This window comes from Bos grunniens, chromosome 26, assembly GCF_055505025.1.
Source record: "Bos grunniens cultivar Pamir isolate PY7600 chromosome 26, Bosgru_T2T1.0, whole genome shotgun sequence".
NCBI classification, from domain to species: domain Eukaryota; kingdom Metazoa; phylum Chordata; class Mammalia; order Artiodactyla; family Bovidae; genus Bos; species Bos grunniens.
In genome coordinates, this window is record NC_141190.1 from 5913152 (window position 1) to 5927970 (window position 14819).

Consider the following 14819-nt stretch of genomic DNA (forward strand, 5'->3'; position numbering starts at 1 on the left):
AATTTCTGAAAACATGTTTAAATCTTGACTTCAAACAATCCACGTTTTGTAAAAATGAAAAATGAGAGCATGTCTTGAATATAATGATAAATTCATTAGAACCATATCATTTTTTTGTGTGCCCTACCCTTCTTCCTAATGAACCTGATTGTATATAAATGTGACTGGGGAGAAAAAAAGGGACAATTTAAAACAAGGTTAAATTTGTTAAAATGAATTGTGTAATACTTAAAGTTCTTCAGAACCATAAATGACTCTTTTGCTATGTAGCTTAACCCAAAAAAATATTTATAGATTTTTATTTATTAAGATTATTAAGTTTGATGTTAATTGAAACAATGATGAAATTAAAGCACATTAATTATGTTCCAAAATAAATAGTCAAAATATCACTTAATGCTGTTAATAGCTATCACATGACTAATAAATTGTATCCCAAGGTAACCGGTTTTAAGCTGTGACCTTTTTTTCTCTCTTTTCAATCATAATCTACTTTTTCCACCTGAATTATTTCCTAAACCTTTTTCTATTCTAATTTCCTTTGGCAGCAACAACAACTGCTGAGGCCTTCTCTTCTTAAACCAGAGGTATCAATTTTCTTTTTGTTTTCTACCTTCACTGAGTCCTCAACATACTTAATGTGACTTTGAGGCCTATTTCACATGTGGGCAAGAGTGTGTGGCTACAGCATGACATAATTTTACAAGGCAAAGAAAAGGTGGTTTTAAATTAGATCAAATAAGCAAATAAGCAAGCAACTCAACTCCCTTCTGCTTTCTGGTGACTGAAGTTCCAAATTTTTAGCTTCACTCTCTGGAAATCAGGTAAATAAAGACCTTTGTTTATATTAAAGGCAAACAAGCGTTAAATGAGACAAGTCATGAACCTGATCTGCTGCTTGTCAGTGAGTCTAGATTCATCAGAACTGTTCTTGAGATCAGATTTAGGTCAGGGAAAATCTGAGAAATAATGGTGACAACCATGCTGAGATAACAAAGGTAGAAACTTGGTTGTGATAAACAGACTTTAATCATTGAAATGTGATTCAGAATACTGTCTTTGGGCAGTCTATTTTAAAATACCTTATGAAATTTTCTCCTGCAATGAGAAAATATATTTTGAGTTATATAATAAATGCATGTCATTTTTATTTATTTATTACTTTATATACTTCCTAAGTTGAAAGAAATAAAGTAATGCAAATTTTAAATACCTTCTTCCTTTGGAAAATGTAAAATTTTATAATCTCCACTTAAAAAAAGTACTCTGTTTATTGCTGCTTCTCAACAATAGAATCTTAACTTTGCTAAAGACAGGCATTTTGTGGATAGAATTCACTCCCCAAATTGAGAGGTCAGTGGCAGAAATATTCAAATGTTAGGAATTTTATAAAAAATTTCCGTAGAAGGACTTCTCTGGTAGTCCAGTGGTTAAGAATCTACCTTCCAATGCAGGGGACTTGGGTTAAATCACTGGTCAAGGAACTAAAATCCCACATACCATACAATTAAAAAAATAATAAATTAAAAATTTATGTGAATACTTCTCCATAGACTGTTGAATCAGGTACCTCAGAGTTGAAATCCAAATGCCAGTTACTGTATATAAAGCGTTAGTCAAACTTCACATCCTCCTCATGCTCATTGATTTCATCTTTTATGGGATGTTGGCAGTAATATAAAATATATAAACCTCTAACTCAACAACTGGGGCATAGTGGGAAGAAATTCAGTAATGGTAGTAAATTTTTTTCTGTTTTTTGCATCGTTAGAGTTCAGTCGCTCAGTCATGTTCGACTATTTGCTACCCCATGAATCACAGCACACCAGGCCTCCTTGTCAATCACCGACTCTCGGAGTTCACTCAGACTCATGTCCATCGAGTCGGTGATGCCATCCATCCATCTGATCCTCTGTCATCCCCTTCTCCTCCTGCCCCCAGTACCCCAGCATCAGGGTATTTTACAATGAGTCAACCTTCGCATGAGGTGGCCAAAGTATTGGAGTTTCAGCTTCAGCATCAGTCCTTCCAATGAACATCCAGGACTGATCTCCTTAGGATGGACTGGTCGGATCTCCTTGCAGTCCAAGGGACTCTCAAGAGTCTTCTCCAACACCATAGTTCAAAAGCATCCGTTCTTCGGCGCTCAGCTTTCTTCACAGTCAATTCTCACATCCATACATGACCACTGGAAAAACCGTAGCCTTGACTAGATGGACCTTTGTTGGCAAAGTAATGTCTCTGCTTTTTAATATGCTATCTAGGTCGGTCATAACTTTTCTTCCAAGGAGTAAGCATCTTTTAATTTCATGGCTGCATAAGGCAGTTCTATTTCCAGTTTTTTAAGGAATCTCTACACTGCTCTCCATAGTGGCTGTACTAGTTTGCATTCCCACCAACAGTGTAAGAGGGTTCCCTTTTCTCCACACCCTCTCCAGCATTTATTGCTTGTAGACTTTTGGATCGCAGCCATTCTGAGTGGCATGAAATGGTACCTCATTGTGGTTTTGATTTGAATTTCTCTGATAATGAGTGATGTTGAGCATCTTTTCATGTATTTGTTAGCCATCTGTATGTCTTCTTTGGAGAAATATCTGTTTAGTTCTTTGGCCCATTTTTTGATTGTGTCATTTATTTTTCTGGAATTGAGCTACAGGAGTTGCTTGTATATTTTTGCAATTAGTTCTTGGTCAGTTACTTCATTTGCTATTATTTTCTCCCATGCTAAAGCCTGTCTTTTCACCTTGCTTATAGTGTCCTTTGTTGTGCAGAGCTTTTAATTTTAATTAGGTCCCATTTGTTTATTTTTTCTTTTATTTCCAATATTCTAGGTGGTGGGTCATAGAGGATCCTGCTATTATTTATGTCGGAGAGTGTTTTGCCTATGTTCTCCTCTAGGACCTTTATAGTTTCCGGTCTTATGTTTAGATCTTTAATACATTTTGAGTTTATGTTTGTGAATGGTGTTAGAAAGTGTTCTAGTTTCATTCTTTTACAAGCGGTTGACCAGTTTTCCGGCACCACTTGTTAAAGAGATTGTCTTTTCTCTTTGTATATTCTTGCTTCTGTTGTCAAAGGTAAGGTGTCCATAGGTGTGTGGATTTATCTCTGGGCTTTCTATTTTGTTGCAATAACTATTTTTCTGTCTTTTTGCCAGTACCATACTGTCTTGATGACTGTGCCTTTGTAGTAGAGACTGAAGTCATGCAGGTTATTCCTCCATTTCCATTCTTCTTTCTCAAGATTGCTTTGACTGTTCGAGGTTTTTGTATTTCCATACAAATTGTGAGTTTGTTCTAGCTCTGTGAAAAATACTGTTGGTTGTTTGATAGGGATTGTATTGAATCTATAGATTGCTTTGTGTAGTATACTCATTGATTCTTCCGATCCATGAATACGGTATATTTCTCCATCTATTAGATGGAGAATCAAAGAAATCCTCTTTGATTTCTTTCACCGGTGTTTATAGTTTTATATATATAGGTCTTTAGTTCCTTTTGTAGATATATTCCTAAGTATTTTATTCTTTTTGTTGCAATGGTGAATGGAATTGTTTCCTTGTGTTTCTATTTTCTCATTATTAGTGTATAGGAATGCAAGGGATTTCTGTATTTTGATTTTATATCCTGCAACTTTTCTATATTCATTGATTAGCTCTAGTAACTTTCTGGTGGACTCTTTAGGGTTTTCTATGTAGAGGATCATGTCATCTGCAAACAGTGAGAGTTTTACTTCTTCTTTTCCAATTTGGATTCCTTTTATTTCTTTCTCTGCTCTGATTGCTGTGGCCAAGACTTCCAAAACTATGTTGAATAGTAATGGTGAAAGTGGGCACCCTTGTCTTGTTCCTGACTTTAGAGGAAATGCTTTCAATTTTTCACCATTGAGGATAATGTTTGCTGTGGGTTTGTCATATATAGCTTTTATTATGTTGAGGTATGTTCCTTCTATTCCTGCTTTCTGGAGAGTTTTTATCATAAATGGATGTTGAATTTTATCAAAGGCTTTCTCTGCATCTATTTAGATAATCATATGGCTTTTATTTTTCAATTTGTTACTGTGGTGTATTACATTGATTGATTTGCAGATATTGAAGAATCCTTGCATCCCTGGGATAAAGCACACTTGGTCATGGTGTATGATCTTTTAAATGTGTAGTTGGATTCTCTTTGCTAGAATTTTGTTAAGGATTTTTGCATCTATGTTCATCAGTGATATTGGCCTGTAGTTTTCTATTTTTGTAGCATCTTTGCCAGGTTTTGGTATTAGTGTGATGGTGGCCTCATAGAATGAGTTTGGAAGTTTACCTTCCTCTGCAATTTTCTGGAAGAGTTTGAGTAGGATAGGTGTTAGCTCTTCACTAAATTTTTGGTAGAATTTAGCTGTGAAGCCATCATCTGGACCTGGGCTTTTGTTTACTGGAAGATTTCTGATTACAGTTTCAATTTCCATGCTTGTGATGAGTCTGTTAAGATTTTTTATTTCTTCCTGGTTCAGTTTTGGAAAGTTGTACTTTTCTAAGAATTTACCCATTTCTTCCAAGTTGTCCATTTTATTGGCATATAATTGCTGATAGTAGTCTCTTATGGTTCTTTGTATTTCTGTGTTGTCTGTTGTGATCTCTCCATTTTCATTTCTAATTTTATTGATTTGATTTTTCTCCCGTTGTTTCTTGATGAGTCTGGCTAATGGTTTGTCAATTTTATTTATCCTCTCAAAGAACCAGCTTTTGGCTTTATTGATTTTTGCTATGGTCTCTTTTATTTCTTTTGCATTTATTTCTGCCCTAATTTTTAAGATTTCTTTCCTTCTACTAACCCTGGGGTTCTTTATTTCTTCCTTTTCTAGTTGCTTTAGGTGTAGAGGTAGGTTATTTATTTGACTTTTTTCTTGTTTCTTGAGGTGTGCCTGTATTGCTATGAACCTTCCTCTTAGCACTGCTTTTACAGTGTTCCACAGGTTTTGGGTTGCTGTGTTTTCATTTTCATTTGTTTCTATGCATATTTTGATTTCATTTTTTATTTCTTCTGTGATTTGTTGGTTATTCAGCAGCGTGTTGTTCAGCCTCCATATGTTGGATTTTTTAATACTTTTTCTCCTGTAATTGACATCTAATCGTAATGCATTGTGGTCAGAAAAGATGCTTGGAATGATTTCAATTTTTTTTGAATTTACCAAAGCTAGATTTGTGGCCTAGCATGTGATCTATCCTGGAAAAGGTTCATGTTCACTTGAGAAAAATGTGAAATTCATTGTTTTGGGATGAAATGTCCTGTAGATATCAATTAGATATCAATTAATATCTTCTGCTTCTGTTAGGTCCATACCATTTCTGTCCTTTATTGAGCCCATCTTTGCATGAAGTTTCCCTTGGTTTTTCTAATTTTCTTGAAGAGATCTCTAGTCTTTCCCATTCTGTTGTTTTCCTCTTATTTCTTTGCATTGATTGCTGAGAAAGGCTTTCTTATCCCTCCTTGCTATTCTTTGGAACTATGCATTCAGATGCTTATATCTTTTCTTTTCTCCTTTGCTTTTCACAGCTATTTATAAGGCCTCCTCAGACAGCCATTTGGCTTTTTTTGCATTTCTTTTCCATGGGGAAGGTCTTGATCCCTGTTTCCTGTACAATGTCATGAACCTCTGTCCATAGTTCATCAGGCACTCTATCAGATCTAGGACCTTAAATCTATTTCTCATTTCCACTGTAAGGGATTTGATTTAGGTCATACCTGAATGGTCTAGTGGTTTTCCCTACTTTCTTCAATTTAAGTCTGAATTTGGCAATAAGGAGTTCATGATCTCAGCCACAGTCAGCTCCCGGTCTTGTTTTTGCTGACTGTATAGAGCTTCTCCATCTTTGGCTGCAAAGAATATAATTAATCTGATTTCAGTATTGACCATCTGGTGATGTCCATGTGTAGAGTCTTCTCTTGTGTTGTTGGAAGAGGGTGTTTGCTATGAATTTTAAAAATAACATTAAGCAGTTTATCTTCCCATAAAAGCACCTTTTAGTAAGATACTTGGCATAATTCACCTGCTATGGGAATGGCAACAAGGACTGTATGGAACAGCAAAAAAGACCAACATTCCACTTTTCTTTTCAGTCTGACTCAGGATCTTAGGGCTTCCCTGGTGGCTTAGTTGGTAAAGAATCTGCCTGTTGTGTGGGAGACCTGGGTTCAATCTCTAGGTTGGGAAGATCCTCTTGAGGAGGGCATGACATTCCAGTCTAATATTCTTGCCTGGAGAAATCCCTTGAACAGAGGAGACTGGCAGGCTTAATGGTGGAGTTCTACCTCCATTTTCTCTTTTTCTGAAGAGATGATGCTTTAATAGGTGATATAAGTATCCAGGAGGGACCTTTCAGAGCATTCACTTCCACCAGCTCTCATCTCTCCCTATAGAGATTGATTAAATTGATGATTGAGTATGTGGGTTCCTCCCCAGTTGCTTCCATCCTTCTGTTACTTTTTTTAAGTCATTTGATGCCAGATATATATATATTTAGCTAACAAGACCTGAGTTTTATTTACCAGTCAAGAAAAAAGAGAAGTACGTGTCTGTAAAGAAACTTGATTCTTTTAAAATTTAAAATCCACTCAGTCACATTGTGCTCAGTTGCTTCTGTCATGGCCAACTCTTTGTGACCTCATATACTGTAGCCAGGATCCTCTGTACATAGATTAGCGAGGCAAGAATACAGAAGTTGTAATTTCTTTCCCCAAGGGGTCTTCCCTATACCTTCCTGCCACTCCTGCATTCGCAGGCAGGTTCTTTTACCACTTTTACCACTGGGAACCCCCTTCAGTAGCATATATTTCCATAAATATTTTTCATTATTGCTAAAAGCTATTAAAATTTAACTTTAAAAACTTTTTTTGTTTTTAATTGCCATAAGATCACATACTTTGAAATCTTTCCTCTTTTAAGTGCACAATACAGTATTGTCAACTGTAAGTTCAATGCTGTATAGCAATCTCTAAACTTTTTCATTGTGCTTAATTGAAACAATATCTGCTAAATAGCAAGTTCACATTTGCTCCCATCCCCATCTCCTGCCTGGGGCTTCCCTGGTGACTCAGATGGTAAAGAATCTGCCTGCAATGCCAGAGACTCAGATTCGATCCCTGAGTTGGGAAGATCCCCTGGAGAAGGCAAATGGCAATCCACTCCAGTATTCTTGCCTTGAGAATTCCTAGGACAGAGGAGTCTGGCAGGCTACAGTCCATGGGGTTGCAAAGAGTAGGACACGGCTGAGCCACTAACACTTTCACCATCCCTTGGCATCATAATTTTCCTTTCTGTTTCTATAAGACTGACTATTTTAGATACCTTGTGTAAGTGGGATCATGTAGGATGTGTCCTTCTGTGACTGGCTTATTTCATCAATGAGGTAGCAAATGACAAGACTTCCTTTTTTTTTTTTTTGTTAAAGCCTGAATAACACTCCCTTATATGTATGTACCACATTTTTTTCATATCAATACATTCTTCCGTTTATGGACATTTAGATCTCAACCTCAGAAGCATTTGGCAGTCTTTGCTCAGTCTTCCCATGCATTAGATTAAATGTGCATTGGCCAAGACGTTAAGTATTACTTCTGAGACCTTTTGGCTTCATCTAAATTAGTATAATTACATTGGATTTTGAATGCCTCAAAAGTCTAAGCCTATCAGTATGAAAAAGTTTTTTGTTTTAAGTATTTAATTTTAATAAGTCAAATTTAGATTTTAACTTTGTCCCAGTTTCTTATTGGTCTGAATCGACTTCATTTCACACCTTTTTCCTGTAATAAACATTTTTTGAAATAAAAATACAGACATAAAATTATATTGTGCCGTGAAATGAATTTTTACAGAGGTCTCATGTCTTACTAGCTCTCCAGAATCCCTCCACATTAACACTTAGATATTGTTTCTCCTTTCACTCACACTCACCTAGCTTTTGTTTCCAAGATAAATGTTTAACTGTTTTTGTTGTTTAGTCATTAAGTTGTGCCCAACTCTTTGTGACCCCATGAACTATAGCCCTCCAGGCTCCTTTGTCCATAGGATTTCCCAGGCAAGAATACTAGAATTGGATGTCATTTTCTTCTCCAGGGGATCTTTCCAACCCAGAAACCAAACCCACACCTGCTGCATTGGCAGGAGGATTCAATACGTATAGTTAATTTTGGCTTTATCAAGGTATAAGTGACAAATTACATTGTAAAATATTTCAAGTGTACATTCTGGTGTTTTGATATATGTATACACTGTGAAAGGGCTTCCCAGGTGGCTCAGTGGTAGACAATCTGCTTGCCAATGCAAGAGTTGCAAGAGATGCGTGTTGGATCCCTGGGTTGGGAAGATCCCCTGAAGGAGGAAATGGTAACCCACTCCAGTATTCTTGCCTGAAAAATCCAATGGACAGAAGAGCCTGACAGGCTATAGCCCATGGGGTCTCAAAGAGTAGGACATGACTGAGCACACACACATGCATGCATACACTGTAAAAGGTCTAACGTATCTGTCCTCACATATTTATCTTATATTTTTACTCATTATTTTTTTGTGAGATCATTTAAGTTGTACCCCTGAGCAAATGTCAATCGTACAGTATAGGATTATAACTCTAGTCACCATGTTTTACATTTGATGCTTGACCTTATACACCTTAAAGCTGAAAGTTTGTGCACTTTCACAAACCTTTCATCATTTTCTCTACTCAGTAATCATTTTTCTACTGTTTCTGTGAATTCAGTTTTTAATTTGTTTTCTATTGTTTTTAGATTCCAAATATATGTAATACCGTATAGTTTTGTATGCCTGACTTGTTTCACTGAATATAATGCCCTCAAGATCCATTTCATGTTGTCATCACAAATGGAAGGAGTTCCTTTTCTAAAAATAGCCATTTGTCAGAAGCAATATTGTAGCCAAATGAGGTTTATCCAAAGTGTGATTATTGCTAACAGAAAAATTTTCACCTAGCTGGTAATACCCAGGTAGGTTTGTCTGTTTTTGAAGTTTATAGAAATAGGATAATATAGAATCATATGTTTCATTTTGTACCTGACTTCTTTTGCTCATCATTCTGTCAGGGAGATTCATCTCTACTGTGTGATGTAGCCGTGTGTTTATCTCATGGCCTTTGGTATCAGTTCCAGTTTGGGGCTGTTATAAAAGATGTATTTTGGTGCACAATTTTACATATTTATATTGGGCACATAGACTAAGTTAAATTGAATTTGTGTGAAAAGAGAAATGTATATTTTACTTCAGTATTATTCCCAAACCTTTCCCAAATGGTTTTGCTAATTCATAATCTCTCCGGAATATGAGAGTTCTAGTTGTGCCAAGTCCCTTATCCAGCATGGTATTGCTGATCTACACAAACACACACACACATATTACTTTTAACTTGTCTTATGAGTAAACTGAATCCATTTTAACATCAAAACTGGATTCCTTTGCAATGAATTCACAAACTATTTGTAACTGCAAAGTCAACAGATAGTACATTTAGTAGAGGGGTTGCAAGCTCATAAAAATCTAGGGAGGTAATGTAAGTAAATAGAGTTTATTCAATGTAAAAAGAGAGTAATGGGGCACCCTATTGCGACTGTGAGTGTGGTTGTAAAATACTCTGGTTGAGAACACAGCAGTAACCAGGAAAGAACATGATTGCTGCAGGGAAAAATACCACCAACTAAATTCATGACATATAAAAATATGAGCCCAGAGTTGCTATCTTTATATTTTCTGAAAGAAATCAGAAATCCAGATTTTTAACAGCATTTTCTGATTAGAAATTGAGTAACTAATCACATTTTAAAAATGATGTTTGCCAAACAAAGCACAAATTAGGGCTAGCTCCCTTTCCATCATGCAGGCTATGAATATCCATACTTTTTAAGTGATACATTAGTATCCCCAGAGGACTTGTTTTCCTGACATATTATACCTGGATCAACAAAATTAGTTCTTATAAATAGTATATGATATTAGAAATAATATTCCACTGGTTTTCCTGTGGATACCTTGTTTCCTTTTCTTATTTCATTGACAATTAATTTGGTAAAACCTTGACAGTTCAACTTATTTAAATGTTAAAATAGAAATAAAAAGAGAAATTTAGTGAAACTGAATTTAGTAGTTATTTAAAGCTAATTTTATATGTATGACTCAGGAAAAATATCTTCCCATTAAGTGTTGAATGACAAAAATCAGTAGAGTCTGGAATTTAGAATTGGAAACCTTGAAAGGGCCTGTGGTCTGACAAATTTCTTTCTTTTCTTTCTTTTTTTAGGAAAAATAATTAAATTCATAATTAGCATCCTTGAAGATATGTCACATATTAGCACATTTTTATTAATATATAAATGATTGTTTTCAAATCCTTTCTTAAGAATAGGTTTTGATGAAGCAAAGAGCTCTTGATAATAGAGAAATGTTACTAGGATGATGAAACAGTGATGAAACAGATAATGTTATAATTTTCTTCATCGCTAAAGTCTACTAATAATATGTTAAATAGGTTGAACTATTAACTGTCTATTGATAGTTTTAAAAAGTATCTGAAAACAAATGATATATGCTTATCTGTAATCTTTGACAGATTTACCATTCAAAAAACTTTACTTTCCCCCTCCCAAGTTCTAATAACATAAATTAATTTTGTGTAAAATAGCTACAGACTATATATATATATGTGTGCTTTAGTATGTTTAACTAACATTTGTAACTAAAATTATTTTGGCAGCAGCATTTTGAGAGTCATTGAGCACTAGGTCGGGAAAACAAACTTTGAGCTGAAATGTGATAATTTATTTTCAAATGTGATTTCTCTCTTTGAATAATAGGAGTTATCCATGGAGTCTGGAATTGATCCTGGCCAGGAATATGGACAAGATTATTACAGTTATGAGCATGGGTACATCTTCAGATTTTTTATCCAGTATCTTAATATTTTTATGAATAATAGCATGTTATTAAGGGATTATTATTATTAGCATTTTTATGAGTGTCATTTCATCAATTTCATGTTTGAAAATGAGTTATGTGTCTAGTTTTAGCTTCAATCAAGCTTAACCATTTTTTCTATATTGAATTCTGTTTTGATGTTTATATTGATATTGACTACAATTTGAAAAATGCAATAAAATTGTTCAAATTATTTAAATGAGGAATAGAAGTCAAACATATTTGCTCAATTCCTGAATTCACCATTTCTTTCATATGAGATATTTAACATTTTATCTAACCAGTCAGCCTCAAGATTTGCCCAAAAGAAATTCATAAGAAAACACAGTTTAGAATCCAGAAATGAGCATTTCAAAAGTCATTTCTACAGACGTAAGTTAACTGTTTTCTACAGTACAGCAAAATAAATATGATCCCATATCATATTTGAAGCAGAAATTTAAACTTAGAATTTATGTTCTGAATAAGCTATCTTTCAGAAAGAATCTGTTTGGTGTCTTAAATTGTTCAGTCAATCAAGGAAAAATATTCCTTTCTCTTCACTCTTATCTCTCCTAAAACTTCAAACTGAAATTTTAAGATTAATTTCCTTTTCTTGTTATTCCAGGGTACCTTATGGCAAAAGTCACTGGTCATCAGGTTGTAGTTCTTTCCCTATGGTTTTATAACTAGTGTACCAGAAGCCAATAGGTGCTGTATAAATATCTGGTGATTGAATGGTGAAGAAAAAGAAGGAAACAGAGATCAGTCATAGTTACACAGATCACATGAAGAAATGTTTAAAGTTGTAAGTTTCTGTTACAGGTACGAAATGCCTCAATATGGAAGTCGTCGTCGTCTGTTACCACCAGCTGGACAAGAGGAATATGGTGAGGTGGTTGGTGAAGCTGAAGAGGAATATGAGGAGGAAGAGGTAACTACTATAATATTTTATGTAATATTAACATTCCAAGGAAATAGCAACCCACTCCAGTATTCTTGCCTGGACAATCCCATGGACTGAGGAGCCTGGCAGGCAACAGTTCATGGGGTCACAAAGAGTCGGACAAGATTGAGTGACTTCACTTTAACATTCCAAAAAGAATACTTTTAGCCCTATTTGAATAGCAGCCTACAAAACATTTCAAATATCAAAAATCCTATTCATTTAGTACCTGTTTTCCATAGAAATTTAATAACACTAGCCATTCCATTGTCTTGTCTATAGAAAGACATTAATTTATATATAAATTTAATTTATTTATATAAAATATTAATTTGAAATAAAACAAAAATAAAAAAGTCTAAATGCTATTAAATAATGGTAATATTATAATCAAATAGGTTAAAACATATTTTGCAAAATAAAATGCTCCCACATTGTCTAGCAAACCTAAAAATCATTAAAAAGTACAATCTCCATCTTTTAATTATAAGAGAAAAATAAAACATCACCAGTATTCTTAATGGAATTGTGTCATTTAAGTCTAAATTACCACAAATTCATTTATATCAAATCCTTATACTTTGCCTGAAATATTCACTTGTAATGTGCTGTGCTCACTCAGTCATGTCTGACTCTTTGCAGTCCCATGCACTGTAGCCTGCTAAACTCCTCTCTCCATGAAATTTTCCAGGCAAGATTACTGAAACAGGTTACTATTTCCTACTCTAAGAGATCTTCCCAACCCAGGGATCAAACCAGAGTCTCTTGTGTCTCCTGCATTGGCAGGCAGATTCTTTACCACTACAGCAACCTGGGAAGCCCTCACTTGGAATACTGATTCAGATATTTAAAACAAAAAAAAATTTAATGTCACTGTAGTTTTACCCTGGTCAACACTTTAAAAATAGTCAAATATTTCATTAGCTATTCAGATAAGCTATCATAATTTCCAGATGGGTTAAAATTTTGTTAAAGCAAATGCATAACACTATTTAACCAAAGTCTAAGGATGATAGGCTGCAGTCCATGGGGTCGCTAGGAGTTGGACACGACTGAGAAACTTCACTTTCACTTTTCACTTTCATGCATTGGAGAAGGCAATGGCAACCCACTCCAGTGTTCTTGCCTGGAGAATCCCAGGGATGGGGGAGCCTGGTGGGCTGCCATCTATGGGATCGCACAGAGTCGGACATGACTGAAGCGACTTATCAGCAGCAGCAGCAGCAAGAATGGGAAAGAGAAGAGGAAATGATTAATTTATTTCTTTCTCTTTTGATCTAAGGTGAGAAAAAAATTTGAATAAGAAAAAGTGAGAAAACCTTAAATTTTGGTATTATAAGGTATAAGCTATAGTGGTTATTTCCTTGACCATCTTCTGTCTATATGCAGTGGGGTAAACAGTAGGGAATGATATGATTGTTCTCTAAAAACAGTTTTATAATTTGCATGAAGCTATCACCCTGTAGATTCACTCCTTCTTAACTTATGTGGGACAAGGTCATAGCATAATCTTTCCCCAGCTGACACTTCAACTGCATTTTCATGATTTTCAGGAAAAGGCAAAGAAAGTCAAACCAAAAGTTGAAATTAGAGAGCCTAGTGAGGAGGAAGAAGTAGTTGTCACTATTGAAAAGCCACCCCCAGCTGAACCAACATACACAACGTGGAAGAGAGCCAGGATATTCCCAATGATTTTTAAGAAAGTTAGAGGACTAGCTGATAAAAGAGGCATCATCGACCTTGAGGAGGAAGAGTGGCAGCGACGCCTTGAGGAAGAAGATAAAGATTATTTGAAACTAACTCTGGACCAAGATGAAGCTACAGAAAGCACGGTAGAATCAGAGGAGGAATCCTCAAGTGACTATACTGAGCACAGTGAAGAGGAATCCGAGTTCAGTGAGTCTGAGACTACGGAAGAGGAGTCTGAGTCAGAGACACCCTCTGAGGAGGAAGAAAGTTCTACCCCTGAATCAGAAGAGTCAGAATCCACAGAGTCAGAAGGGGAAAAGGCAAGGAAAAATATTTTTGTTGCAAGAAGAAGGCCTGGTGTTGAAGAGGTCAAGGAAATCAAAGGTGGAAAAAAGGAGCCAGCTGAAGAGCCAGAAGAACTGAAGGTGGAAGACGAGGAGGAATCCCCAGCAGAAGAACAGAAAAGTGAGCTGGCCCCTGTGGAAGAGCCAACAGACCTCGAATCTCGAGACGCCACTGAGGAGGGCAGTGCGGAATCAGCTGCAGTGGAAGGAGCTGTTGAAAGTGAGGAAGAGTCAGAATCAAGTAGTATTAGCAGCAGTAGCGAAAGTCAGTCTGGAGGTCCTTGGGGCTTTCAGGTGCCAGAGTATGACCCAAGCACGTATGCAAGCAAGACGTCTCCAGGAGCAAACTCAGACGGTTACAACACAGCACTGTAAACGAGACCACAGTAGGTGAAAGTTTTGCAGTGATGAGTGCTCTTGTGTGCAGTGCTTTCTGTGCGTTCTCTGAAATGACATTTGAAGGGAGGAAATTGATTATAATTTTTATCTGACTTAAGATTAGAAGCACACCAGAGAAGCAGATATATATGCTATCCAAATAGATTTGTATATTAGAATATATTAGGGTAAATCTGGTTGATCTTTCCTATATTAGTAATTCAAAAGACATACAATCAGTTACTCAGTATTTAATATTTCATAATGTGATTTCTGTTAATGCAATGTGGAATTATGTATTGCCAGTGATGCTCTGGCTATTGGAATGAATTTATGAATATATGCAGTGGTCTTTATACCATCTTTGTAACATAAATCCTTAGGACAAGCTACAACAAATGAGATCTCTGCAAGTCTACTGTTTCATGTATGTACATTTCAACTGGCAAACATATTATCAAAAACATCATAAACATGTTCAATTAGGTTTGTAGCTCACATTTTAAAATATTAGATTT

At 35.6% G+C, this 14819-nt stretch overlaps 1 protein-coding gene across 1 annotated transcript in view; it reads left to right on the forward strand.

The window, feature by feature from the left end:
* Window positions 1–14611, forward strand: part of LOC147343960 (protocadherin-15-like) — a 1781617-nt gene extending 1767006 nt beyond the window's left edge. The window contains exons 35-36 of the mRNA XM_086377653.1: window positions 11770–11878; window positions 13444–14611. Of these exons, the coding sequence (XP_086233779.1) occupies window positions 11770–11878; window positions 13444–14298 (964 nt within the window). The 3' untranslated portion in view covers window positions 14299–14611. The remainder of the gene's footprint in view (window positions 1–11769; window positions 11879–13443) is intronic.
* Window positions 14612–14819: the final 208 nt, after the last annotated feature.